The following is a 27154-nucleotide window of genomic DNA, read 5'->3' on the forward strand; positions in this document are numbered from 1 at the left end:
AAAGAGGTCTTGTGGGCATTCAGAATTACCCTAATTAGTGGAAAATTAAAACAAAGCTTAATTGATAAGATGCCGGGCTGTCAAATTGCCTTGGCTTAGGAATGGTCTGTAGCTTTTTTAGTACAGCAGCAAGACCCAGCAGGTGCAGTTTATCAGAAAGTAATGCACATCCACGTGACAGCAGAACGCAGATGAGAAGTAGGGTCTTCTGGGACAGACAGCTCTGCTGAGAGATTCTCACTGGTCACCTGCAGATGCCTGCTTTTTTTTTCCAAAAAGTGCTGGCCTTGCAATGTTTAGGCCATCTTATTAGACACGTTATGAGGTCCTTGGTGGCAGCTGGCTTTATTATGATGTATATAGGCAAATATCTACAGCTGCAGTAATATACACAATTTGTGGATTTGTTTCAAGATGTAAAACCCTTCTCTCAGCTTTTTAGGAGTACGCACTCAATATTTGTTCAAAAGCACTTCATTTGTATGTTCGGAGAACAAGACTTCCAGAGTTAATAAGAAAGTATTTACAGTCACGAAGTTGCTGGAAGAAAACGGAAGCAATAAAGAGAAAGCTCAAGCTACTTTTTAAATAAAAGGACCATGGCTTCAGCTTTTACATACCATACCTTCTTCATAAGTTCCCTTTTTACCTCACATCTTGGAATTTAATAGCATTCCCGTATGCTTTAAACATCTCCTTCATTGTCAGCTCACTGTGCTGAGTAAACTGACTTCTAGTTTGCACATAAAAAAAGACTTCTGCTTTTAATAAAAATAAGACTGTTTCTTCAAGCAGACCTGAAAGCATCCCGTCCCGACAGCTGCGAGTATTGTATGTTTCAGAAGAACCATTTGCTAGGAACATTAGATTGAACATGATTAGTTCACAACATGAGAAAGATTGCTTCTGCAATCTCTTCCTTGGGCAGCTACCTTTCCGCTCATCTGTCATTTCGCCCATTCACTCCCATGTACTCTGAACAAGACTAGATACAGTCCCACGCAGGCAGACCTTGAGAACCACCTTTTCCAAAAGAAACAGACCTGTCCTTGAGCAATGTTTGAAACAGTTGTCATTAATACTAGCACTGAACATGACTGAGTTGTACAATACTTAGCTGGAAGCCAAACAAGAAATACATACTGCACCAACATGGAGCAGAAGAGCCCAAGGCGAGTCAGAACATCTGACAAACCAAGCACTATTTTCTCCCGCATGATGCTGAATCCACAACCGGCTCAGGTTGCAGTAAGGGTCCTTCAAGAGGCAATACAATACACCGTGAATACCCAAAAACTTCAGAAACTAAATGATGGCTGTGCTGTGCCTCCCATCAGTTTACCCAGTGCCATGTTGCCAAAGTCCTCATGCACGCACCCTGCAGGGTAAACGTTATAGATGTCTGGCTTTTCTTGGACTTGCCAGCTTGCTTCTTCCCTTCAAAGCCCTGTCTAAGCAAACTGCTGACTGCTGCACCTTGGCTCTCCATGTTTTAAATCCATAAGTCAGCTTTGGCTCCTGCTTTTGTGGGAAGGGCCACACAGAGAGGAAGGAGAAGAGAGGACCCTCTCCCCAGACTGCTCTCTCCTATCAGGAGCACTGCTAAGTGCTGCCCTGTCCCCTTTTCCACTACACAATATGCATTTTATTTCCATCTGGGGAGAAGCCATACCCAGCTTCTACTTAATGCGATGGTCTCCATAAAACCTATACCTCTCTTACAGCTCTTCTGAAATGGTTTGGGCATGGTCAGACCTACTCTAAACTTCCTGAAACTCAAGGTAAAACCTGAGTTTCCAGGGAAATCCCTATGCTTTTGAGCAGCTTGCTCTAAGACACAAGGAGTCTCCAGGAACAGGAAGGGACTGCAATCCTGTTTCTATGTCATTGATTGCTCTCAAAAGTGCTTCCCCATAGTCTATTTGACACACATCCTGGGAACTTACTCCTCCATCACCTCCTCAAGATTTATCAGACAATGTTGCCCAAACAATACTGTGCTAGGCACCCTGAGGTATATTCAAACACCTACACTAAAGTGTTAGGAGAAAGCGGCAGTGACATAACTCAGCCCTCTGGGTGTGGGCCCTACACAAAGGGGAAGCAGAACCGCTGACCTGCTGATAGGATATTTTCACAGTTTCTGCATATGCCACTGATAAACAGACACTAATGAAAGGCTGTCCAATATTAATTTTCTTCCAAAGTAGGAAGTAAGTTGAAGAAATAAATGTTGCTTCTTTCAATAGTGGCAAAAAAACAGATGCAAGTAAAGATGACTTGACTGAAAGCCAGCTCAGGGTTGATTAGGATAACACTTGCAAGTTGTTAAGCAATACCACTGACCCAGCTCAGTGACAGCTCATTTTTGTAACACTCAGCTTTTGTACCTGTCACTTGTATACTTAAAGATGTACAGCGAGACATCAGAGGGGGATTTCTGACAGCTGTGTTCCAGTCTATGGACTGTCACTGCTTACAGTTCAACATCTACTGTAAAGATGTTTTTATGAATCAATTAGGACTGAAAAAGGCATGGAAAGTTTACCTCTTTCACCTCTAAACACACCATTCTACATAAGCAGAATCTTTCCTCTCAAATTAATGACGAGGGTGATGGATTAAGTGACTTCAAATACTGGATTACTGTGTCCAATTTAAATTTCTATTAGTATATTAATTCTTGTTGTGTCTTTTTTAATATCCTTGTGGAAATACTGTAATTATGTTCCTTTTTATGTTTACAGATAATCTGCATTCTCAATTAGAGGTATTCAGAGACTGACAAATGCACTATTAATAAGACAAAGGTGATGGTACCCATGCAGGTACTTTGCAGCAGAAAAACAGCACTACGCTTCATTTCCATCATAATAGCTCATGGCACTTACTGTAAAGAGGTTTTAGTAGTCTGCTGGATTGGAAGCTACAGAAGTTTAAAAAAACATTTCTAATTACTCCAGCAGAGTACACATAATTTCAGCAGAAATAAATGAAGACATTTTGCTAAATCTCCATAACAAAGTGAAAAATTACTCTGGATTTTTTTTATTTTCAAAAACGCATACTGACATAGCAATACTATTAGATTACATATGACTATCTAATATAACAAGAAATATTTCGGACATTGGAAAAACCCAAAAGTCAGACAAATTAACTTTGAATTTAGTGGCCTGGAATATAAGTTTCATTCAAGAATATCCACACTTATTTGGAACAGTCTGTATAGTATTTCAAGTCTGTGGATATACTGACGCAAAACCCCACAAACTACATACTAAGTTATCAAACCTTCAATAGTAACTGCCAATGAGAAAAAGTGGGTTTGTTGCAATTATTTACACAAGTTGTTGTTAGTGAATTAACAGCCCTCATCTACTAAACAATGTTTTCATAAAACCAAAATCTTTTAAATGAGAATGTTCAGTGATTCTTGTTTACTGGAATTGTTGTAATTTAAGTCCGTATGTCACCAAGCAGAGTAGAGGTATGAATGAAGGATATGTTATTAAATTCTACAGTACTGGCTTTTTTTTTTTTCCTTCCCCCTTTTAAACAACTGATCAAAACCTTAAGGATAAAGTAGATTAACTCTGCTTTTTCTCATTTTGTTCCTTTGTGGCAGAAGCCTTCTAGAATTTCAGTAATCTCACAAAAAAGACATGTAATCAATTTCCAATAAAACTGTGCTAGTGTCCCCAAACATTGTATATACTTTCAAAATTTTGTAAGAGGTATTATAACCAAATATTCTTCCAGGATCAGGTAGAATATGCATATTATAGTACCACACTGAATATTTCTTTTACCAGGCATTAAAATAGAAATAGGGTTATATGTTCAATATATATTTTTTCTCAGAACTGAGAGCAAGAAGAAACAGTGTTGCTTTTAGAATTCCTGTGCAGAAACCTCACCTTTTTATAACAGGCAGAGCATGTAGAATTCAGTAAGTTGAACATAAAAAAAAAGTCATTTCAAGTAGTCAAATGCAACAGAGTACTTCAAAATAAAAGTCAAGTATTGCATAGTATTGCACTGACAAAAAAAAGTGTCAAAAAGGTGAACTCATACTTGCAAGTTCCAGACATTTTCATCTAAATTTGAGTGGTAGTGGCAGGGATATGTGTTTATGCAATTTTTTTTTTTAGCCTAGACTGACTTACAAGTTGTTAATGTTCAAATAAAATCTATCATTCTAATATTTAATATTTTTCTTTACAAATTATCCAATTACATAGCAAAAAATGCAACCGATTAAAGACATGTCACAAAATGTAATCAATTTTGAGAAAATTCCAACGCATACTTCAACAACAATCTATGATCATTTTTCTGCAGCTGACACTACAGGTAAAATGGGTTGTTTTATTCACAATATGCCAGGTTCTTGCCTAATATTTGTTTAAAAACACAGTAATTCAATTACACAGGGAAAAAAAACCAAACAAACTATGACAACAAGCAATATCCTTTTCATTTGGAAAAGTAACTGATTTTTTTATTATTTTTAATACCATGTAGCTATTTATATGATTGGAAGTGAAATCTTCCAAATACATTTTGAGTAAGGACTGCCATGTGACAAACTCATTACTGAATGGTATTTTTATTTCAAATGATTGCAAAGTTATCAACTCAACTGAACCATAACCCCAAAGTACTTTTAAAAGGATGACAATGGTTTATCCTGTGGACAAAGCTGAGGATCAGTAGTGTAACATACATACGTATTTACGAAGAGAGGAAGAGCATCAGACAATTTTTGTCTATTGTGAACAGTAAACATGTTACAAAAGCAGCTGCACTAGTTCTAATTAATCTTGTTCCAATCCTATCAGGAATTCAAAGTATCTTCCTTCTTCCATATGCTGAATCTAAACTTCTTAAGAATAGGATGCTAGTTTACAAGGAAAAACAAACACCTATATTTCATAAATTTCTACTTCCTCTTCTTGTGAATTTCCCACAGATTTACAGTCTTAACTCCATTCGGGAGTCAACATCACAGCTTCTCGGGTTACTTTCAAGTTCACTGCAACACTAAACTGCAAGTACTTGTGTCTTTTGGATGCACAGAAGCACACGATCTGTGCTGTGAATGACTGCTCTGGAAATTAGCAATTATGAACTTGAAAACTTGTAGCTTCTGTCAAGGTTCAGTTTTCATGAACTCCCCTTTAGTAAATTACATTGCTAAAAATATTTGGAGTGAGACGAGAATCTCTGCTCCATCTGCATTTCAGACTTGATCCCAACGTTTTCAAATGGTAGAGGGAATCTAAGTATCTTTTAAAGTGATTGTTTCAGCCAGAGTTACGAGTTCAAAAGCAAGCTTACAAGTACGTTTGTTTCACAAATGAAAAAAGAATCATAGAGCATCAATTCTCTTGTAGGTCAAATGACTTCTGATAAAAAAGGTTCTTAAAATGGTTACTTCGGTTTTCTCTTCCACATATTGAAGACATTTATATTAGTTTCACCGAAGAAAACACACAAGACTCAGGCTTTGTTATGGCAAAGGTCAAACACTAAGATAACTGAAACTAATTCAGAAACCACTAAAGCACTACAGAAACAAAGTACTTCAGTTCCTGGTATTTCGTCTGTTTGAATTGGAAAAATAATTTAGAAAGTACAGAGAAACATATATGAGGCCAAATACTTAACAAAAAAATAATATCCGTGACCTTCAAAGATAGCTTAGACTTGGCACTTACCCCTCAGAGCAGGCAGCAGAGACCTCTCTTTCTTGTCATCACATTTATTACATTCACTGAAGTACAGAAGTAAAAAGACGTCCACAAGCACCCACATGAGAGAAGTGGCTAGAACCACCTTGCAGTAAACAAATCTCCTCATTGCTTTACTTGGTATCTAGCTCAAATGCTGAGGAAAGACAGCAGTTGCTGAGATGTATCAAACTCCCACAGTTCAAATCCAACATGGAAGCAAAGACAAGCATCCCACTGCAAGCAAAAACACGCCTGAATTAGCTAACAAGTACACACAGTTTGAACTGAAAAATGTAAAGGAAAGTGCAGTGTGGAGAGGTTTAAAGTACCTGTTTCTTTCTATATATGCAGGTACTTTCTGTTTTGTACCATTCTATGAATACCAACCATTTGGACCTGCATATGACATGGACAGTCTACGTAACTTACCTTCATTTAGAAACACATGCAATATATATACACCTTTCATGCAATGTAACAGATTTTAATAAAGAGTACACAAAAAGACAACAAAGCAGTGCCAACAGACAGTTCTAACCAATAATCATCATTTTATTGAACATTAGTCATATATTAACAGAAAGAAGAAAACTGCAATTTTCATTTTTCTCAAATAATGTGTTCACAATGCTATTTCAAATATGGCCTTTGAACACTAAAAGCAAATTAATTTTTATCTTGCAGAAAGATTTTGAACACCATCTTACTACCACCAAAGATGCCTTGCAAAAGAACGCTGCAGCCACTCACCTACATATTTAGGCTCTTGCCTGCAACAGTAAGTTTCGTCAACAAAAGCGAAGTGTGAGGGCCTCCATGTCCACTCTCAACACAGATTTGTAAGTTAGATGACTGTACTTAAAACCTTACACTTACCATTATAAGCTGCATTCCATGTCAAGGCTGGGAGTTCTGCTTCGGCCATGCTCCCAAAGCACTTAGTACTGAACTGCTGGATAACTTTCCAAGTGCCTATAAAAGAAAGCAAACAGAAGAAAGTCCTTATCACTCGACTGTCTTTTCTAGAACATAAAGAAGCTTCTTATAATTAAAAAAAGCTCTCATAAATTTTGTCCACACTTTAACCTACCTATGTTAATTAGATGTAATTTTATATATAACCCTTTTCTATCTTAGCTCTGAAAAAACACCCTCAGCTTTTCAATCCAGCAGTATCACAACTGTTAACTTCCCTGGTTTAACTCACTCCTGGCCCAGCTCTCTTTACACACCATCGCACTCTTGCCACACTGCCTCGCCCTGCCACATTACTTTCTAGTAAAATGTATTTCTGTCCCTCCCAAAGCGATCTCCCCAAGGAGCACACAGTCACATCAACTCCCACAGCACACAGGGAGACAGGAATCCGAGAACTAGTCCGGTTTATCTTCTTTAAACAACAGCATACCAGGTGAAAAACAGCGCTGATGGAGCTTCTGTAACAGGTCATTTTCATTTTAAATACTTCCAAAATACAAGAAATTCACATTACATTTTAATTACGGTTCATTTGAACAATGAGATGGAAGAGATGGAATGATTTAAATACAGTTTTTCAAATTATGCTCGAAGGGCTATTTTACTATGTAATCATTAATAAAGTTTTCCATCTGTCTTAAATATAAACACAACCAATAGCTCTTTTTCTTGCTGAAGTGATTCACAGCCAGCTGATTTAAAATTTCAAGGGCTCAGGAATACGTGTTTCAGGTTAGCACAATTCATTTTCATGCTAGTCAACAGGAACAGTTTAATTATAGGAAGAAAATTACAAAGAAAAAACAAATTAACAGAGATCTTCGTTAGAAAACAGAGAGAGAAAACAGCTGAAGTGTTAACCCTCCCCACGCAGTCTGTCACCATGGTGGCTGCAATTGGCTTTTGTAGTGTTGAGCAGAATAGTGATTTGTTCAGCACCAGCTGAGATACAAAGGCACTTCCTCCCCAAGCTCTTAATAATACAGAAGAATTTTTTTCTTCAGCACCTCTTGTTTCAACATAAGCGAGTAATCCTCGGAAGTGCAGCAGTCATCGATGGGCAATTGGAAAAAACTTCTATTCCCAATGCTGTGCAGTTTTTAAACAAATAGTCTGTACAGAAGCCACTGCAGTCTGCTACAATGCATTAGCTAGCTGTGCAGCTTTCGGGGGTTTGAATAAAGGTGGTGCAACAGGCTATTATAAAGTTAGCAGCAATGATGGCAAACTTCTTTTTTACGATAGTTAACATTTAGATTCAATATTCCTCCCCTTTCTTAAAAAAAATAAACCCCGCTTTAATCTTTTAAAGTCTAGCTAATTCAGGGTACTTCCACTCCCGTGTACACAGCATCTCAATATGGGGGACAGGCAGTGCAGCCTGCTGCGAAATGCCTTTGGCCTCAAGCTCTAACCATTAATCTAGTCCTGGGTTGCTTTGCTACAAAAGTGAGCATTACTAGTGGCAAAGAACCACTCCTACTTTTTGCGTCCTATAAGTACTGTTTTTTTAAAGGAGGAAATTAAATAAAGTATTTCATTACACAGAGAAAAAACACTGGCAGATACTGTAACTTGGCAGCCTATACAGTCCCAGCCGGTTACTCTGCAAACGTACACATAAATACCTGTGGGTAAGTATGAGGCAGCTGGGGGGACTCCTTTTTTTTCTTGGAACGCAAGTTTCAAATTCATGCTACAAGAGCTATCTATTTGGGGTGGAGGGAGCTTTCAAAGACACAGGGCGGAGGCTCAGTCCCACCGCTGAATCCAGCGGGTGCCCCACTGATGAGGTGGCTCGCTCCTTGGGGTACCTGCTGGAACTCCATGTTTCCTTCATGTGGGGTGAGGAATTAAGATCAAATGGCTGAAGGGCGACCACTTGTTTTCTGCCTGGTTTTCTGCTGAAAGCCACCCACTCTGCTCCAGTCCCGGGCAGGGCTGGCCAGCTCTGCCCCTTCTCTGGGCATACCTGCAGCCAGGTGGAAACCAGAACCGGGTACCATCCGTAACCATTCAGGCGCTGCTCAGTTTAAACTGCTCCCACACACGCCCAAGATCTCCCGGGCTCCACCCAACCTCACTGCAAACAACCCTCAAATTAGCTTCTGTTTCAATAAAGGTTTATTTGAACAAATAAAATAAAGCAAAAATCCATGCATATTGAATTCCCAGTGGATACACAGAAATCACCAAGACAGGCTAGCTGATCTTTTTTTCTTCAATCAAGTGCTTGAGTTGAATTTGAAAAAAAGAGTTTCAGACAGAATGGGGTTTTTTAATAAAATGAAAGTTCATCGTTTGGAATTTATTTTTTTTAACGTAGCTCTGTTTCAAGATGGAAGTATCTCCCCTCTCCCTTTTTTCCCCTTCCCTGAACTTCATATTTGCACAAAAAATTCACAATCATTTTAACTAGCCAAGATAGCATTTTTCAGCAAGTACCGGAAATAAAAGAAAAAAAAATATATTGAAAGCTAGGACTAGGCAAATAGGAGCAAGGCTCTCCTCCAATTTGAGATAACACAAAATACCTAAGAAAAAAAAAATTCAGTGATGGTCCAGACCACCTCACACCGATCTTGCGACACTTCTGCCGAAAGCCCCATGTTTCTGTCAATACACTTGTGGATTTTGAATGCTTTTCAGTGCCCATAAATGCTTTATATCACAATTCTTTAAGAGATAATTTAATTAACATGTCTTAAATAAAAAAATAAATCTAAGGGTTTAAATCAAGAACTAGATACAAGGGCTGCAAATACAAAAAACAAACAAAACTAAAACAGCAGCATGCCTTTGGCTGCCTTTCCAAGCTTTCTTAGCAGTAAATAAGAAACTTAAGCAAAGACTTGTGGCTAATAATAAGAATCATGCTGAACATTTTCTCCATCTTCCTCCCAAGAACAGACACCACTGACCTGCTTACTCTGCACTTGGAGCGCAAGCCACTTACAGGTATGAAAGCACAGTTTGAACTTGTACCACTCAATTCCTATCACACAAGGAAAACATCAGCACTACATAAGAGGACCACTGAAAGTTCAAGCACTCAAAGAAACCCCAAACCAACCAACCTACCCACCACAACCCACAAAGAGCCAGAACTGGGGAGCGTAAGGTAATTCCCAAAGCACACGCGCATTATGACCTTGTCACCCACATTTTCCCACAAGACTTCAGCATTCGGCCACCCTCACCACCCAGCCTTTCCACCCACACACCCCGGGTTCAGTTTCCCAGCCGGGGCTCCTCTGCCACTCTGCTCCTTCCTTCCCACCTTTCCTTAAGACTACCTCCCAGCCTTCTCCATCTTCAGCTCTCCCGTCCCACCACTGCCGCAAGGGAAAGGCAGTCTTTTCTTACTGGGCTTCTCCTTCTCCTCTCATTTCCCAAGGTTACCAGTTACCATTTTTTAATGTTTCCTTATTCAGCTATTTCAAACAGCCAGTCAGGGTCCTCAGCACTCTTCTCCACTCATTTTCCCCCTTCTAACCCTACCCCTCAGCCCCCTTTTCTAGGAAGGTGATTCTCTCTTTGCCCCCAAATACCTGTTTCTCTCCAAGGGCCAGGCTCTTCCGCTCAGCTCAGACTTCTCCCTCTTCGCCTGGCTCTCCTCCTGCCTGCACTCAAATAAACAGGCTCCTTCCACAGTTCTGCCCAGGCTCACCACAACCTGGAGCAGGCATGGCTGGCACGTGGGATGCAGACAGCCAAGATAGTCTGGTCACCGACAGCCACGAGCGGAAGGAACCTCTCAACACAAACACCATCTCTGGCCATGTCAGCTATTCTTACAACCTAAAGTCCCTCCTCCAGACCTCAGAAGAGATGAAGCTTTGCAAAGAATAGTGGTTTTTTACTAAAATATAGAGTAACAAGGTTTTCAGGAAGAGGACGAAGGCAAACATGCTGGGGTTTTAAGCTACCACTTCTAAGAATAAAGCTAATTTAAAAGCAGTATCTAGCAGCAAAGCAGCGAGGGAAATTCCTGCCCCAAAAAACTGCAGTTTGGCAGTGTTATAGGCAATAAGTATGCAAATTTAGAAATCCTCTGCATTGCCAGCCTTTCCTAAAACTGCCACAATAAAATGCTGTGGTAAGAGAATGTTATGGAGGTTTCAAATCCAAGCTCTGAAAAACTGGCAGAATTAAAGATAGCTGCAAAACCTTGACTTGCCTTTCTCATGTACTAAAAAAAAAAAAACCAAAACCCCAACAAAAAACAACTACCCCTCTGCAAAGCCCACTTCCACCGAGTGCACATAGCAGATTAGATTTGGTAAAATGAAGCAATTGTTCAGTATTTCTACTTGTAACTCACCACACGGCCCTATGCCCTATTTATTTCATACCAGCCAAGCCATGCACAGAATGAACAATATTTAATTTTCTCAGGGGCTCAAAGCCACGGCATTCATCACTACTCTATCCAGTTGCTTCAAAAGCTTTTAATTCACTTTCACAATATCTCCGTAAGAGAAAAAAAAAATATTATCCCCTCTGTAGAAACAATGGGAGCACAGACTGAGGCCAGGACTTTGAAAAGCATTCACCAGTTTTGCTCCCCTAGTGATGTTCCTGGAGTCACACCCTTCGAAGTTTGACACGTAGCCCATGTTAGTGTATTGATTCAACAAAAGCCCCAATTCTTGAGCCAGTATTTCCTTACCAGTGCTGAAAAAGGACCAGTTCCTACGTCTCACTTTCCTGGATCCCTCAAAGCCATCCCACCCCTCCAACACTGCTCTAGCAGGATCAGCATCTACCCCACGAGAGTCAGCTCCAGTCTGTCCCTGGGCATGCTTACCAAAACTTACACTAGAGAGAGAAAGAGAAAGATGAAAGCTGCCTAAGTGAAAGAGTGGTCTGTTAAGCAATAAGCATAATCTTAATGTCTTGTGACTTAATGGACTAAAAGTATTAAAACTGCAAATATGCTGCACATAAAAATTTTTTCTAAGGTGTTAACTGAAAGCTTCTAGCCAGAGTAACACCGTTTTGAAGCACCGAACATGGCATTTTGTAACCTGCCTGTTGATTATCTTGATCTGGGTTTCTTTAAGGAGCATCCACCTGTTTCACAGACCAATGGTTTCCTCCAACTGCTTTTTGTCCTTACACTTTACTAGCGAAACTCGTGGCAATTTCAGGCAGTGTTGTGGACTTAAGAGATGTAAATTGCAGCAACACAGGGGTGAGGGTAAGAGGAAGTCCAGCACAGCAGCACTTCAAGCACTACATGCAAAAACTACATTCAGAAGAAACCTAATAGAATTTTACCTCTACACATTTTCAGATGGCTAGTTTCTGTAAATCAGTATGAGCACACCCTTCAATGGCCTTTTAATCTGTTGCCACTCTTACGGCTCAATAAGAATTAAGTGTCCTAATCCTTGAGTGAGACAGAAATAAACTGTTTACAAAAGTTCCTCCAAAGAAAATCAAAAGACTTATCACTCAGCACTTTTACTGATTTAATACAGAAGCACAGTTAGAGTCCCAGAGTCCATCTACATCCTAGAACTGTGATTACATCTTCCAAACTAATATCAAAACTACTTTAACCTTTAATCTGATTCCCGAACCTGTGAGACTGCAACCTGTGCAAAGCGACTTGTGTTAGCCATCTATACTCCCAAGAACACCAAAACTGACTAATGATATCTTGATGCTTGGATAAGAAAGGATGCAAACTGCAAATTACTATTATGAAAGTATTGTTTCAAAACAAAACAGTCAATTTCTTGTGGAATAAAATCTATAATAGAGCTGAACATCATTTTTCAAGTCAACATTGATCTTAATGTTAGCCATAAAAGCTTAATGAAGTGCCTACAGGAGCTAGGGTGTGATAAAAATGCAGCTTGATCTACCATGTATTATAGGAACGTGCACAGGACGTGAGGAAGAACGCTACACCTCCTTCCTTTGCCAGATGTGGCCACATCTGCATGCATCCACAGTGTGCCGCAGCACAGCATCAGGCAGCGGTTGCCTAGAAACTGGGGGGGGGCTGCTCCCCTGGGTACCAGGCCCTGCCAAAAAGCCCCCAGCGCTGCCCAGCCGCTCCCCGGTTTCCCGTCGGTCGCCAGATGCAGCACGCGTAACTCATGACACCAGCCTGGCTTTCCAGACTGCAGGGAGGTCTGGGGCTTGCTCTCGGAGAGGGGAAGGGATTTGGTTTTTCTGCTGCTGAGTAGTTCCCAGCTCCTTCAACCTCCCCTGGAGCTGAGCCCGCCGGCACCCGACGGCTACGTGGGATCGGGAGGCAGTGGAGGGGATGCACTGGGCAGTACCTAGCTGGATAACAAAACAGCCAGGAATCCCACCAGCACCCTGAAGCCTGTCTCGCCAGAGAAGGAAAAGGAGGTCTGCTTCTGCCTCCTGGTCAGTACACGCTCAAACAAGTTTTGCTCTATGCTAGAAGAGCTTTAACTGGCAGGTTGATGATGGCAGTAGAGGAACAGAAGACAGCAAAATACGCCCCAGCAATACCTGTGCAGCCACTACGGTGGCTTGCTTTCTCAGAGGACAAGGGATAGAGCTGCGTTTCCAAATCACATCATGGTTCTTACTGCGGTTAAGTAGCACATGTCATGGGTGCAATGCTTCACAGTTGAAAAGCAGAATCAAAAATGCCTATTCCTGATAATCCATTATTTGTACTGGTGTTTTATAGTATACGTTTGATTATCACCGTATACAGCTACATATTTGCACAGAAACTATTTCCTCAACATCTCTGCATAGCACCAAATTGCAGACAGAACTCTTCCTCCTCTCTTCCTTTACACGCCTCTAAATTAACAGTATTGGGGGGGGGGAATATGCTATTGGGGGGGTGGGCAGAAAACTGCCTTGGTTGACCTTTTGGGGTACATATCCATTACCGTATACAGCCTTCAGATGGCAGGCACATTAGAAAGATGAGTAAGTGGATGGAGTTACATTACTGTTATGACTCCACTGGTAATTTCCTGCTTTTTCATTATTTAACTGAGGCATGCTGCATTTTCTAGTGAATCTGTTATTTGTCATGTAGACCGTTCTTTTAATGTATGCAACTTAACACCTCAGTCAGCACTGAAATTTATCCTGTTTGACATCTCTGTATGTTAGTAAGCATCTCAATTCACAGCCTTTCAAGTGTTCCTCTCATACATACTTGAAAGAATTTAGGCTAAAGGCAAAGAAATAGAAACCTCAGGATGGCCATCGATACTGTTACGATATTGACCACAAGAGTACTATATATAAGAATAGCAGATCATTTTATGAACCAGTTAATTCAGACATTAAATTACTGCTGTTGACAAATCCTTGTTATAATGCAAGATTTGACACTCAAATGATGTACGAGTTAATGAACGCTGAGCTCATGATAGTAGCAGAATAGTTAATTTTTAAAAAATGAATGCAACTCTGTAGTAAAAGCATCCATAAAACCCTCCAGTCAAGTAGTGTTTCAGCCTTTCAGAACTGATCTATAGTACACATCTGCTCTGTCAGAGCCATTTGGATCAGACTTCTGCAAAAAATGGGTAGGTCAGCTGAAGAGTGATCAGAAAGAAGTTTGCTGGAAGAAATTCCCGAGCAGAAATAAGAGTGATCACAAATGTCTTCTTCATACCTAAGGAAGGCAGACCAGAGTTCAGCTCATCTGAAATCTAAGATTTCCAGCCTTTACCTCTAATATATCAAAGGATGAATGTGACTGTTCCTTGTAGCTTTCCTGTGATTCACTGCAGCTGCCAGAGTAAAAACGGACAACAACAATATTTAAGCGCCAGTCACAGAAAGATTTGGCATTATTATTTTTGTCAATCTCTGCTGCTGAATCAGGGTCCAACGCAGGCAGTACTGCACTGAATGGCAATTAGCCAGCATGAACTGACAAAACTCTATTAAAACATAAGTGCATCCACACATCCTAGCACCATGGTATCATGGAATATGATTTAACAAGCTAAAGTCCACTGCTTAAGCTTTCAGTAAAATGTGTTACATTGCATTATAAATTGTATTTATCAGAGTTGCTACGAGAGCAATTATCATTAAAAAACTGAAGAGGCAAGCTTGCTTTAAGAGCTATTAAGGTTTGCAACCCTATCTTTCTAAGGCATACCTTAATTTTAAAATAAACACATTTAAAATATATTTTGCCTACAAAAATCTTATGGCTAGATTGATCTAGCCAAACCTTAATATATACTACACTCTCCCAAAACCACAAATCATCATTTAATACCATAAACAGTTTATTAATTCATGTACAGCTATCTGAAGAACTTATAATGCTAGAACTGTCCATCTCCAAGATCAATACAGGAAGCTCTTTCACATTTAGTAAGAGGGAAGGAGAAAAAAAAAAAAAAAGGAAAAAAAAACCCCATGTATCTCTCGTTAGAGCTATCCAGTGTTTTGTGTTTTAAGAATTAGTTTCTCCCCCTCTCTCTTTTCCTGAAATAGGCTGCTTGACATTTAATAATAGACCTATTCTTCATTTTAAAATGCATTTCCGTGACTCAGAAATTAAAGTGGAAAAGACTTATTAATTCATCTAACCAAACTTCTTTGTAATAAAAGCCTACCCTTTATTTTGCGTTGCTTCGTTCAGGCTAGAGTCATGCAATGACTAGCACCAGTTTCTCCCAGAATCGATACCTCAAAGCACCACATCCCCAATACCCAGAAAAGAAAAGGTTTTTGTGTTCAGGGCCATCTCATTGTACGCCACGTAGCTTGCAAATGATGTCAAATTTGTTTAGAATTTACTCCCTCCTTTAAAGTCCATGCCTTCAGATACTACCCTTGTACTAAACCAAGCTGTTTCTACCAATGTGTTGGCACAAAGCACCAAAAACATAAAGGCCAACAACAACAACAAACAACAATAACAACAAAAAAACCCAAACAAACAAAAAAAAACCCAAAAAAACCCCACCACCTAAAAGAATATGGACATAAACTCAATACCCAAATACCAGAAGAGAATCCCAGGTGCTATAATGTCTTGGAAGCTCACAGACAAAATGCAAGGTCCTCCTCTCATTCCTTTTTCCACATTCATCCCCCAAAGCGCAGTCTATCTAGTAACAGATAAAAACAAACTGGATGACTTTGGTCACCAGCCTCACAGGTTTCTCCTTGCCTCGACGGTCAGACTTGGCACCTCCCCTCTCTAACCTACACTGACCACCCCACAGGGTGATAGGCAGGTATCCCCTTGCAAGGTGCTGCACGACCTCTTCACAGCTAATTAGCAGACTAACCTGACTATATTTATTCTGTTCTCAGATGGTGGGTGTTCTCCCACATACTAGTGAAATTAAAAAGTAACACGTACTTGAGTGGTATTGATGACTTGACAGATACCACCCAGAGCAAGTTTTCTAGCTCTTCAAACAAGAACAAAATGCTGGAGCAAGCCAGGCAGTGACACAAGGACCAGGGGAAAAGCTACAGGACAAGTATCCAAGGAAGAACACAGCCCAAGCAGCTAGAGCCATGTACCAGAGGATTTCCCCACGAACCTTTGACAAACGTGTGGCTTGCCAGCACAGACGCCACACATCCCACGGAGAGATAAGGACCAGCTGCCCAGCCACCCCGGCCGTGCCAACACACTAATTATCAACATTACACTAACACTGACAAGTAACTAAACACTCACATTGCACCAATTCCACTGACCAAACGGACAAAGATATTTGTGCCTGAAGATAATACTACAAACACAAAATTTTAAACAGCTGGAACCAGAGTGTCACCAAAGAAATAACCACTGCCTTCTGTAAGACAGTCTCCTACACAAGTCCTGTTTGTAAGAGCAACTCCTTACTACTCCACATCACCAAAAAGGGTAGTAACCTACTGGATGTACATGTATGGGTCAAGGCCATGGCATAAACCCACACCTAGCACTGTGCAGTCCTAGCACAGAAGAGTCGGAGCACAATACTCATCAGTAGTCACTGACTTGAACCTGAAGATCAGTCAAGCAAATAGCAACCGTAAAGCATTCCTGCTCACAGGAGCTGGGAGGGTTTACCTGCCAAGGAACACCTGCGGCTACATAAATGAAAGACATGTATTTCACCTATTTTGTGAAGACAACGACCTGTTGATTCTTTTTTCTACATACCAAGGCCAAAGGACCTCATTTGTAATGCTGGGAAATCAGAACTCCCTCACTTCTTTCAGTCCAACAGAACAACAGTCTTGAAAAAAGCAAAGTTTGTGAATACTAAAAAGGCCATTTTTGGCAATCAGTCAGTTGACACATCACACTTACTCTAACTTAAAACTGACCATCATAAAAGTAGTAGAATATGCTGTCCAATCCTCTTTTTTTTTCATTCATCTCAAAGTTTTTGAAGAAAGCAGGTTTGATAAAAGTGCACAGCTCTCACTCTACTGGATTTAGAAGAAACTAAACCGTATTTTCCTATGTTCATAAAAGCAATGTACAGCCAAAGGGAACTCACTTCTCCCATATTTTCAGGAAAACTGTTCTCCTGACCGCACCTGCTAATGTACAAAACCCACTAGAATTGTGTCTTACATAGAAAAATATTACAAGGTTTCCTAGTTTCCTAATTCTAAGCGATTCTGCTTTTCTTCTTTGGCCTTAATTTTTCTGTCATTTGACAGTGGGGTTAGGTAGTTCTCTGCTATATTTTGCCTCAACCCAAAACAACTGTACTTAATGTTAGAAGGAGAGTAACTCAACCCGATTCTGCACATTCCCCAATATAAACTGGTCATAAGCTTTTGCTACAGCTAGTACGGAATGTTTTCACAACTTATTCTCCCCTAGGAATAGGGTTCTTGGGGGTACAGATGGTGAGAACAGATACATCACCTTTCTTCTTCATGAACATTCAGGAAGAATCATAGCTTTTTCTGGGGTGGACAGGAGGCAGGTGTTAACAGACATAAATCCCAGAACCAGGTAGGCTTAGGTCCTCCCCTTCAGTCTTCATTTCTGCCTGAAAGGCACAGTTGTTTACACTCATATTTTCTAAAAGCTCATCTGCAGTCAAACAGGAGACTGTGAGTCTGGCTTTCCACCCTATTCTACCAGCATCAGCATCTCCTGATAGTGCACACTCATCTTCGGGAACTTGCAAACACTAATCACTTGTGTACAAGCACAAGGATAGGAAGATAACAGCACATGCTTTTTTTCACTGAAGCAGTATTCTAAGAAACAGTCACTTCTAAACCTCAAAAAACTAACCCCAGGGGAAGCCAAATTCATGCCATGTTACAGACTCTCAGTTTAATGCCATCCAAACCCACTTTTTATGTACAAAAAAAAAAAAACCAAAACCACAACCACTAAAGCATTTGTACTAACAGGCCTAGCTAAAAAATTATCTAAAGTATACCACTTTTCAAGTTACACTAATTTTAACTGTCCTCATTAGCCTTAGCACCTTTGCATGGTTTTACTGATGAACACAGAACATCAAGACCACCGGTAATCAGATGTGCTGTCAACCAAGGGCACAGCAGAGGAAAATTAAAAAGACTAATTGAAAAACAATACAAGCTTTAAGGCCTCATCTCCTTCCTCAAAGTCCAGTGGCCATCAACCAGTTAAAATAATCTCTGCCTCTTGCTTTCCTCTGCATAATTCTGAGCATGTCCTAATCTCTCATTAATCTTTTCTCTTACTATTTCCAGTCACCCAAGAGCACCCAAACAAATACTCAGCCCATTCTCATTTTGCAACAAAGAAATAATATCAGCTCTAGCAACTGGGGTTTTTTTTCTTTACTATTTCAGATGGATAAAATTTCACGTCAAAAAACTGTAAAATAAACTTTATTTTCTGTTAGCTCCGAAGAAGTTTTTACCCGGTTCCTGGGAAAACAGCCGGCATCCTAACTTTATCACGTTCCGAGGGAAAACCCCGGCTTCCAAACAGCCGTGCCACAACTCATTTACACCGGGGTTCGACTGTTTACAACCACGCGAAAGGGACATAAGCGGCCACCAAAACCCTAGCGGCGTTTCGCGCTGCCAGCCCGGTGCGCCCCGCTCCGCCGTGAGGGGAGGCACGGCGCCGGGAAAACGGGCACGAAGCAGGCTGAGGGACGGCCAGAGAGGTTCGAAACCTTCCAGCGAAATTCACAGCCCAAAGCGTTATTCCACCTCTACCATAAACATACTCGACCGATGGTTTCCCGGTGACATTTAGATCTGTCCTCGCAACCTCAAAAAGCAGACGGTTATCAGTTCGTGAGGGGAAAAAAAACTGCATCCCAGGACTCGGATTGAACCGCAGTTTGTCACACACAGAGCCGGTGCTTCGGGTCAGGCTTCTCCCCGCTTCCAAACCCCTCCACCACGTAAAAACGTAGCTGGAGTCAGCAGGAAAGGCAGCGGGGAACGGGCTAAGGGCAGCCGGGAATGGGCTAAGGGCAGCCGGGAATGGGCTAAGGGCAGCCGGGAATGGGCTAAGGGCAGCTTTCCCCGCGAAGCGCCCTCGCCCAGCGCACCGCTCCCCCCCTCCCCGGCCCCGAGGAAGGCGGTTCGCCCGCGGAGCCGCCGCCAAACGCCACGCACCGAAAAGTTGACACCAGGAGCCGGCGTGAGGTGAGGTGAAACGAGATAAGGTGAGGTGAACTGAGGTAAAGTGAGGGGAGACGAGGCGATCCCCGCTCCTGGCGGGCACCGCCGGCACCCGTCCCGCCCCCGCTCCGCTTACCTGCGGCGGGACGCCGAGCGCCCACAGCGGCCGCCCCGGCCCCGCGCTCAGCAGCAGCAGCAGCGGCAGCAGCGCCGCCGCCCGCCCGGGGCAGAGCCCGCCGCCGCCGCCCTCCTTCTCCTCATGGCCGCCGAGGCGCGTCGCGGCGGGACAACGGCCCCCAAGGCGCGGCCGGGGGCTGCGCTGGCTTCGCTCTCGGCTCGGCGCCGCTAGCCTCGGCGGCTCAGGGTCGGTGGCCGCCCGTCAGCCGCCGCCGCCGCCTCTCCTCCGGCGCGCCGCCCAATGGCTGCGGCGGCGCGGGCAGCGCCCGGCTCCCGCGATACTTGGGGCTCGGCCCGGCGGAGCGGGGACGCCGTGAGGTGGGTGTCCCCGCAGCGGGAGCGGAGCCCGCCTCGGCCGGCCGGGCGGGAAAAGAAGGAGGGAGGAGCGGGCAGGTGCGGGGAGGCGGCTCTTCGCCTTACGAATAGCGGCTGCCGGGCGGGAGGCGGGAAGGCTGGGGGCGCTGAGGGGAGCGGGCGGTGCCGCCGGCTCCCCGCCGTGAGGTGAGGCGGCCGCCGGGTAGCGGGCGCCGTCCCCGGCCCGGCCCAGCCCGTCCTCCCGGGGAGGCCCGTCGCCTCGCCGGTGCGTTCCCCGTCAGCGTGTGCGCCTTGGTAACGCGTTAGTGAGGCACGGGTGGCAAGCGTAAAAGAAAAAGGGGGGAGGGGGGGAACGGGACACCCCAATAACAGACACGATCCCTCAGGAAAAGTGTTTATAGTCCCGGTCAGGCACCGGGTCGTGCGGGGGAGGCAGAAGGCGATGAAGCCGGGCTGATCTGCGCCGAGAGCCATCGCTGCCCCTCGGCTGCGGGGAGCTGTTGGTGGGTTACGAGTCGGCGGCGGCTCCTCGCTGCCCGCCGAAGCCTTGAGCTAAGCCACCCTTTCGGCAGGTTGTTAAAAAGTGACTCCTGTTCACGCTTTCTCCAGTTTCCCGGTACCCAGGAGGGAGCAGGCGTACCCCCCTCGCTCCAGGAGTGCCCCGGCGTCGAGCCACGCTTACCCTCAGATCCCAGCCCTGGTTACCAGATCCTGCAGGAGAACCTGTAGTAAGTTACGGTTGCACGTCAAAATGTTGTATCTCTCCCTTTAAGAATAAATAACTCGATTAATCGTTGTTGAAGCATGTGCCCTGAAGCAGATGCATTTCTCCATCCTTCAGAGGAAGCTTCTGCCGCCTCTCCCAAAGAGCCTTTACATCCTAGCAGAGGACTGCTCGCATGCACATGCAGTTAAGATGCTTTTTCATATCATCACCCACAGATCTTAGAGGCCCCACCTCTTGTATCAAAAGTGGCAGCACCTCTTCAGCATTGGCTGAAATTTTATTACTTTTTTGAGGGGAATCTCACTCACTAGAAAAGGAAAGCAAAAGAAAAAATCTATCTATCCTGTTCACTTGAGTAGCCAGGTAAAGGTTGCATAGACATTAACTTTTTTCTCAGGGAGTAGTGGATAAAAGGTCCGGGAAGTTTTGTATTTTGATACAGCGCGCTCCTTTCCCCTCTTCCTGTCTGTGTGTGACCAGACTTGGCAGCGCTGAAGCAAAGTGACAGAGTCCTGACTTACAACGTTTTATTTTCTTTTTTGACACTGAAAACTAACTGCATAAACTAGCTGCTTTGATATAAGGATGAGAAACTTCTTGGCACTTTGTATTTCTTGTTGCCCTTACAGAATAATTAATAAAAGCATTTTTCAGTATGTTCCAAAATAACATTTAAATAAATGATTTGATGGCCTTTGTTTCTCTTCTCAAAACATACCAAAAGATTGCTCAGAATTTTTTACCATCTCTTTGGGGTACAAAGTCTGTTCAGTGTATATGATATATAGCCTGTGAAGCATTAAATTATTCCTAAGCTAGACTCAATATAAGCAAAGCAGAGAACTCTAGTGCTACAATGCAAGACTGGAAATCCACAGTTAACATGCTTCTCTGAGGATGAGCAAGTCAATTTCTCTGCATTGCAGCTTTCTTATCTCTAACCTCGCACGGGCGTTGTAAGCATTAATTGCTTCCTGTATAAGTATGTTAAGATGCAGAAATGGATGTTGCCTGTGTAAGTGCAAAGTATTTTTTCTCTGTTCATTTTTAATACTAATAGTAGAATGTTTGTTCCAAGTAGGAAAAAGTCATGGTAGAAGAAAATAATCCACAAGAGTTTGGCACCCTTAAAACAACACTCTCCTTCAAAATTAATCAATACAAAAAGAAACAGCAAAATTCAGGGAGTGCCTTATTCATTCAGTCCTAATGCCGTGTTAGCTTCTGGGCATGCCACCTGTTTGAAAGAGCAGTTTGAAAATACTTCAGAGTAGTTTTGTCTCATGGAAGGACTTTTTTCGCCACCTGACTAGTAACCATGCACTGTCATAGAAGAGAAGCATTCACTTCTCAGTATAGTTTTCCTTTTAGTTCATATAATAAGACAACTGCTATCTTTATTCATGAAAATAACAAACCTCCAAACGTTACTAAGATACTTGCTCTCAACAAGCTCCTGACAGTGCAACTGCACAGATCTTTAAACTAACATATAAAAGATGCTTTCTGTGTCAAAAAACTTTAATGCTTCATTTTTCCCTAGTTGTTCAGAACTAGATTGCTCTGTAATAGCAGTTATTTCCTCCTTGCGTACCAAGACTTCTGTCTTTGGCATTGTCTTTGTCCCAATGTTAAAGATGTTGATCATTCACAGTTCCAGGTGATTTCAGTACAAGTAGGGTGTATTAAGCAACTCTGCTTCAGTCATGTCAGTGGTTCTGCGGTAACCCATCTAGTTTGTCTGCTGTTATTTTCTGGTTTTCATATCCTTTAATATATCCTAGCCAAATGATACATAAGGCCAAGGAAAGACTTCTGTCTCCAAACTTAAATTATATATCACTACATAGTATTCATGTCCTTTTTAGATTAATGTATTCCTGAAAATTTAAGAATGCAGTACAAAGCCACAGAGGTACAAGAATGAATAAAACATGCAAGGGTAAATATACAAACTTTGAATGTATGGCTTGTGTAACAGCGTGGTGTTTGCACCAAAGCATCTGTTTTATAACTTGCCGTGGGTGGGCCACATGCCAGTAACCATGATGAAAGGAATCCCATTCTTCAAGAAAAAATTCCATAATACCTATTGTATGATGTTAAAGGGCACATCAGAGAAGAATGGACATACTTGATTGAATCAAAGGCAGTGATCTGGCGTGGATGCTTGGAAACAGTATGAGAAATAGCCAAAATATAAAATAATTCTTCTCTCAGCAATCTGTGTTTCCAGCAATTAGCAGCGTAGAGTTTCCACAGTGAGGGGGCTGCATTCAGTCCATCACATTTAACATCTATTTGTAGATATTCTATGAATTTCTCTTAACTTCTATTTTAATCTGTTTTGACTTTTGGTTTCAACAACAGCTTGAGCCATAGAGTTCCAAGATTAATTATACATTTTGTATAAAAGTACCTCAGCTTCACCACATTAGCTGTATACTTGCTGTTTGATATTCTCACTGGGTGGTTTTCCATTCATGTATTCTGAGGAACAGCGGACAGTCATTTTTAATATACTTTTTAATGACATCTGTGATTTCACAGGCATCAGTCTTTCTTCTCCCATAGCCTTTACAGGCAGGAGAAAAGTCCAGGTCACTTCCGTTTCCCCTATATGAAAGCCACTCCACATCTCCACTCATCCTCATCTTTCCCTGTGCTCTTTTGTGGTGTTTTTTTTTTCCTACTAGAACTTTTTTTTTTCCCTCCCAGAGAAAATAGGAATTTAGAACATCCCTTTGCTCTCCAGATACGTAAGTGGTATCACAGTCAGACTGGTTATCAGTAGGTTGATTGTGTGACCTGCATAAGTTCATGTCTACTAAGCTTTTACAGGCTGGAATGTAGTAGTGCTTAAATAAAACCAGTGCTTTTTCTTGGCAAGTACTTTCAAATATTGTGTTGCATTATTTAAAATGTATATAGTGTTGTGCCAAAAAAAATGTATTCCTAGCTCTACTCTAATATCTACCACAACCTTCTAACCAATCTGTCATGCCAGAAGGTAACCTTTTTTTTTCTGGCAGGTGAGGTTGGAGAAGAAGATTATGTATACTTATTTCCTAGAACGAATGCTTTGACTTGTGTATGATCTTATGCAGAGAGGAAAACAAAGCTGAAGAAGCCAATTTGTTTTCATCTGAATTTTATATCAATAATTACACAAAATACAGAACTCTTTTCTACCACCTAATAGAAATAAAATGGGCTGATAGATAACAGACTGACAGTTATTGCATGTATACTGCCTTTCAGTGTAATTCATTTATTATTTTTTAGGTAATAGCAGCCTATACTGTTCTACTTACTCAATTTTATTGCTTTTGCTATATTACCTTTTCAAATGCAGAACCACAGGTAAACCAAATGTAACTATTCATCAACCCCATGAAGTATCATTTATAACGTTAAAGCAATCACAGCTAATGCATCAGTTAATCCCTCTGATGGAGACTTCCTGTATGACTACACAGCCTGGTTTTACCATTTGAAAAGAAATTGGATAACCTTTGAGATAAATTTTCCTGCCCTATATGAGAAGGTTGAAATACCCTTGCATTTAAATACTTTATGCCCTGTACTCCCTTTATGTCTTGAACACAAATCTTAGAGCTTTTTTTAAAGCAGAGCATGACACTTAGTCCACTCATCTGATATAGTAGGTGTGTGCAATGATAAATTACATACATTTGGCAGTAGTTCAGTTACTTCAGACTTTAGTTTCTTGAAGACTCTTAGACAAATGTCATCTGGGCTTTGTGATTTAATTTCCTTTTTTTTCTTGCACATCTTAGTAACTGCCAGTGTCTTGCCTTCCTTATTTATAAAGGGTAAACCTTGGGCTGCTTCTTGCTAGAATCCGTCTCTCTGGAATCATTTACCTCTGCTTCTGTTTTCTTAATTAAATAATGGAATATCTTTCTGTGATAATGGAAGTGAAGTAAGGGCATTAGCATTAATACTACTCCATGTTTTGCATGCATCTTACTTGGATGCATCAGTCGGCTTCAAATTTTAAAAGACGAGTAAGATCAGTAAAGCTGGAAAACGCATAGAACCGAGTCTAAACCTTTACACTGAATTTGAGTCTCTCTCTACAGCTATGGACCCAGGAAGAATCTCAAATCTCAGTGAACTCTGTTTCAGGTCCAGTGAGAAGTCAGTGTTGAACACCCCAAGGTCTGTATTTACTCAGTGAATCAACCTGTGTTGGAAGATGGTAAAGAATGTTTCTTCTCCTGGTTTCTCTGAATGCAATAGCCGGCTGTTTGACTATGTGCATACTGGAACTGGCACTCAAATCTCTGCTCAGTACCAGTTAGTGATGGTAAAAATAATATTCCAGAATAGTGTTCAGCCTGAGGGTGAGGATGATCAAAAGGACACAGGCACTTCTGGATGCAAAGCACTCGTGATGCAAGAAAATATTTGGGAAAATCCCTTTTGCTCTGAACTCAAAACACTGATATCCAGATGCATCTATATTTGGCATTACCAGAGAACTAATTTTGTCATCAACCTATTTCTTCATGTTTGATAAAATTTCGTTTCAGAAATAAAGGATTTATAGCTTACTTTCCCTCAATGCACATTATCATTTATATAACTGACAGCTTCAGTTGTTAAAAGCAGTACATGAGGTTTTTTCCAATAAAGGGCTCACATCTTTCTGACATTTATTACAAGTTTATTACTTCTATACCCTTCTCAGTGAAGCTGTTTCATTCATTGTGGGAGTGTCTGAAGTACAGATTTTTCATTACCTGTGACTTACCATTAATTTTAGGCCAGAAGTGGTTTCATTTTGACTGGATGTTAAAAACAGGAAGGGCATAAAAACACATGAAGTCAATTAAGCTAAGAAAACTCATTTGCAATGGAAGGGGAAAGTTAAGGTACAGGTTTTTTCCCAGGTGATATGTCTGCCTTCTCAGAGTAGAGAGAAGGTGGGTTAGTCACTCTTGATTTACTTTAGAATAAAAATCACTGCCTAAAAGACTGAGTGAACTGGTTATGCGATACAGAATGTTTTTACTTCTGTATCACCATCGTGGTGATTATATTAAGACAACAGAGTCCTTAACTGAGTGCTTAATTGAGAAGCACCCTTTGTCCCAGATAGATAGTAAATAAAATTCTAAAGGGCATTTCTGTATCTGCACACAGATGCTAAAATCGGATTGCATATTCACCTGTGGAGGAAGAGGCCATTCCATGCCACTTGGTCCCAGTGCCAGAGAATGGTGCTGGGCAAGTTTACAGTGCTAATAAAGATGAAGCCTTTCCCTTTAGCTGTTCCTTTAGGAATGCTAAAGATGAAGCATTCCTCCAAGTCCTAAATCCATGGTAAAGATCCCCAAAAATCAGTATACATAACTGCTCCTGTTGAGGGACCACAGTTGCAATCCTAGCCCCTTAGATCATGGAGCTGAGCTAGTTTAATATTTTTTCTTTTATGCAGAACAGGATCTGGTCCTCTGTCCAGAAATGCATCAAATTTTCATATCCGTAACATTTGTTTGATTCTCAATAATGTTTTAGGTGTCAGATAAAGATCTGCCACCTTGCCAAACCTCAGTAACAATTTTAATAACGTTTACTCTAATCATTTCTCTGGCTTATTCTTAGTAAAACTTACATGATAAATGAAGACATCATTTTAGTAAAGCTCAATTTTCTTTGTCAATACAATTTATCTTTCCCCTTCAGATGATCTCCTTTTTTAAAATTAAAACTTCTGTTACTAGCATTATACTATCAATTGTTTGGGGTTTTTTTTCTCCTTAATCTGTGCTTCCAATCTCCATCTGCATGAAGGGCAAATTGGACTTCAAAATCTTATATAGAAACAATGCTTTATGAATATTGGAAGTCATATAGCTTTCTTATTAGAAATAAAAAGTGTCTTGAATTCACACCATAAAACTGCCTTTGGGATTTCAGCACATGTTCTCTTGGAAACCTCAGAGGCGTTGATCAGAGAGATTACTGTCTTTTTGGTCTCAACTCAGAGGAAAAATAATGTTTTACAAGTTCAATTAGAGTTCTTGAAAATAAAGTAAAACCGTTAGAAATGGCAATCTTGAATAGAAAACAGGAAATGATAACAGGAGTTTGATCTAGCTATGTGCAGGTCCTGCTTGAAACAGCTCGTAAGCCACAAGAGATATAATTCACACAGGGAAAAGGGAGGTTGGCAAACCCAGGCACATCTGAGTTACTTCCTTGACAGTGAATAGGAAGTTTATCTTCCTTTGAGATGGCAGTGGCTAAATGTAGTTACCTGTATTATTCTTCTCATTTTTGTTTCACATGTGTAATTGCATATCTGTAACTCGGAAGTAAAATGAGCATTCTTTTTAAAATCAAGATCACCCTTCCTTTAACTGTGAACCGAATGATACTCTAAATGCACTTGCTGCTTACAAAAAAAAGGTATCAGTGGGCAAATAAATACACTATAATTGGGTGGTGTTTCGGGGTGACGCTGCCTAGGAGGTATCATTTTGTCTGGTCTAGTAGACTTTTTCTGAGCATCTCTTTTCAGTTGGACTTTGCACAAAACTCAGAGGGCATGGTTGCCTGCTGCCTTCTTTCAGCCCAGTGGGGCAGTGCGTAAATCATTCAT

At 41.4% G+C, this 27154-nt stretch overlaps 1 protein-coding gene and 1 long non-coding RNA gene across 7 annotated transcripts in view; one reads left to right on the forward strand and one right to left on the reverse strand.

Moving 5' to 3' along the window:
* Positions 1 to 20535, reverse strand: part of GALNT13 (polypeptide N-acetylgalactosaminyltransferase 13) — a 154372-nt gene extending 133837 nt beyond the window's left edge. For 3 of the 6 annotated variants that reach the window (XR_011324244.1, XR_011324243.1, XM_069780620.1), the window contains exons 1-3: positions 19438 to 19847; positions 6615 to 6710; positions 5724 to 5972 (exon numbers count right to left, since the gene is read on the reverse strand). Coding sequence is in view for 2 of the 6 variants with exons in the window: in XM_069780620.1 (XP_069636721.1) it covers positions 5724 to 5865 (142 nt within the window). In the remaining 4 variants the exon portion in view is untranslated. Of the gene's footprint in view, positions 1 to 5723; positions 5973 to 6614; positions 6711 to 19295; positions 19377 to 19437; positions 19848 to 20475 lie in introns of those variants that run through there. The other 3 variants (XR_011324246.1, XR_011324247.1, XM_069780621.1) reach the window with 3 other exon arrangements.
* LOC138685021 (uncharacterized) lies at positions 20195 to 24890 on the forward strand. Its single transcript, XR_011324248.1, has 2 exons — positions 20195 to 20521; positions 24627 to 24890. It is a non-coding gene; the product is annotated as an uncharacterized lncRNA (long non-coding RNA).
* Positions 24891 to 27154: the final 2264 nt, after the last annotated feature.

Source organism: Haliaeetus albicilla, chromosome 4, assembly GCF_947461875.1.
Source record: "Haliaeetus albicilla chromosome 4, bHalAlb1.1, whole genome shotgun sequence".
NCBI classification, from domain to species: Eukaryota; Metazoa; Chordata; class Aves; order Accipitriformes; family Accipitridae; genus Haliaeetus; species Haliaeetus albicilla.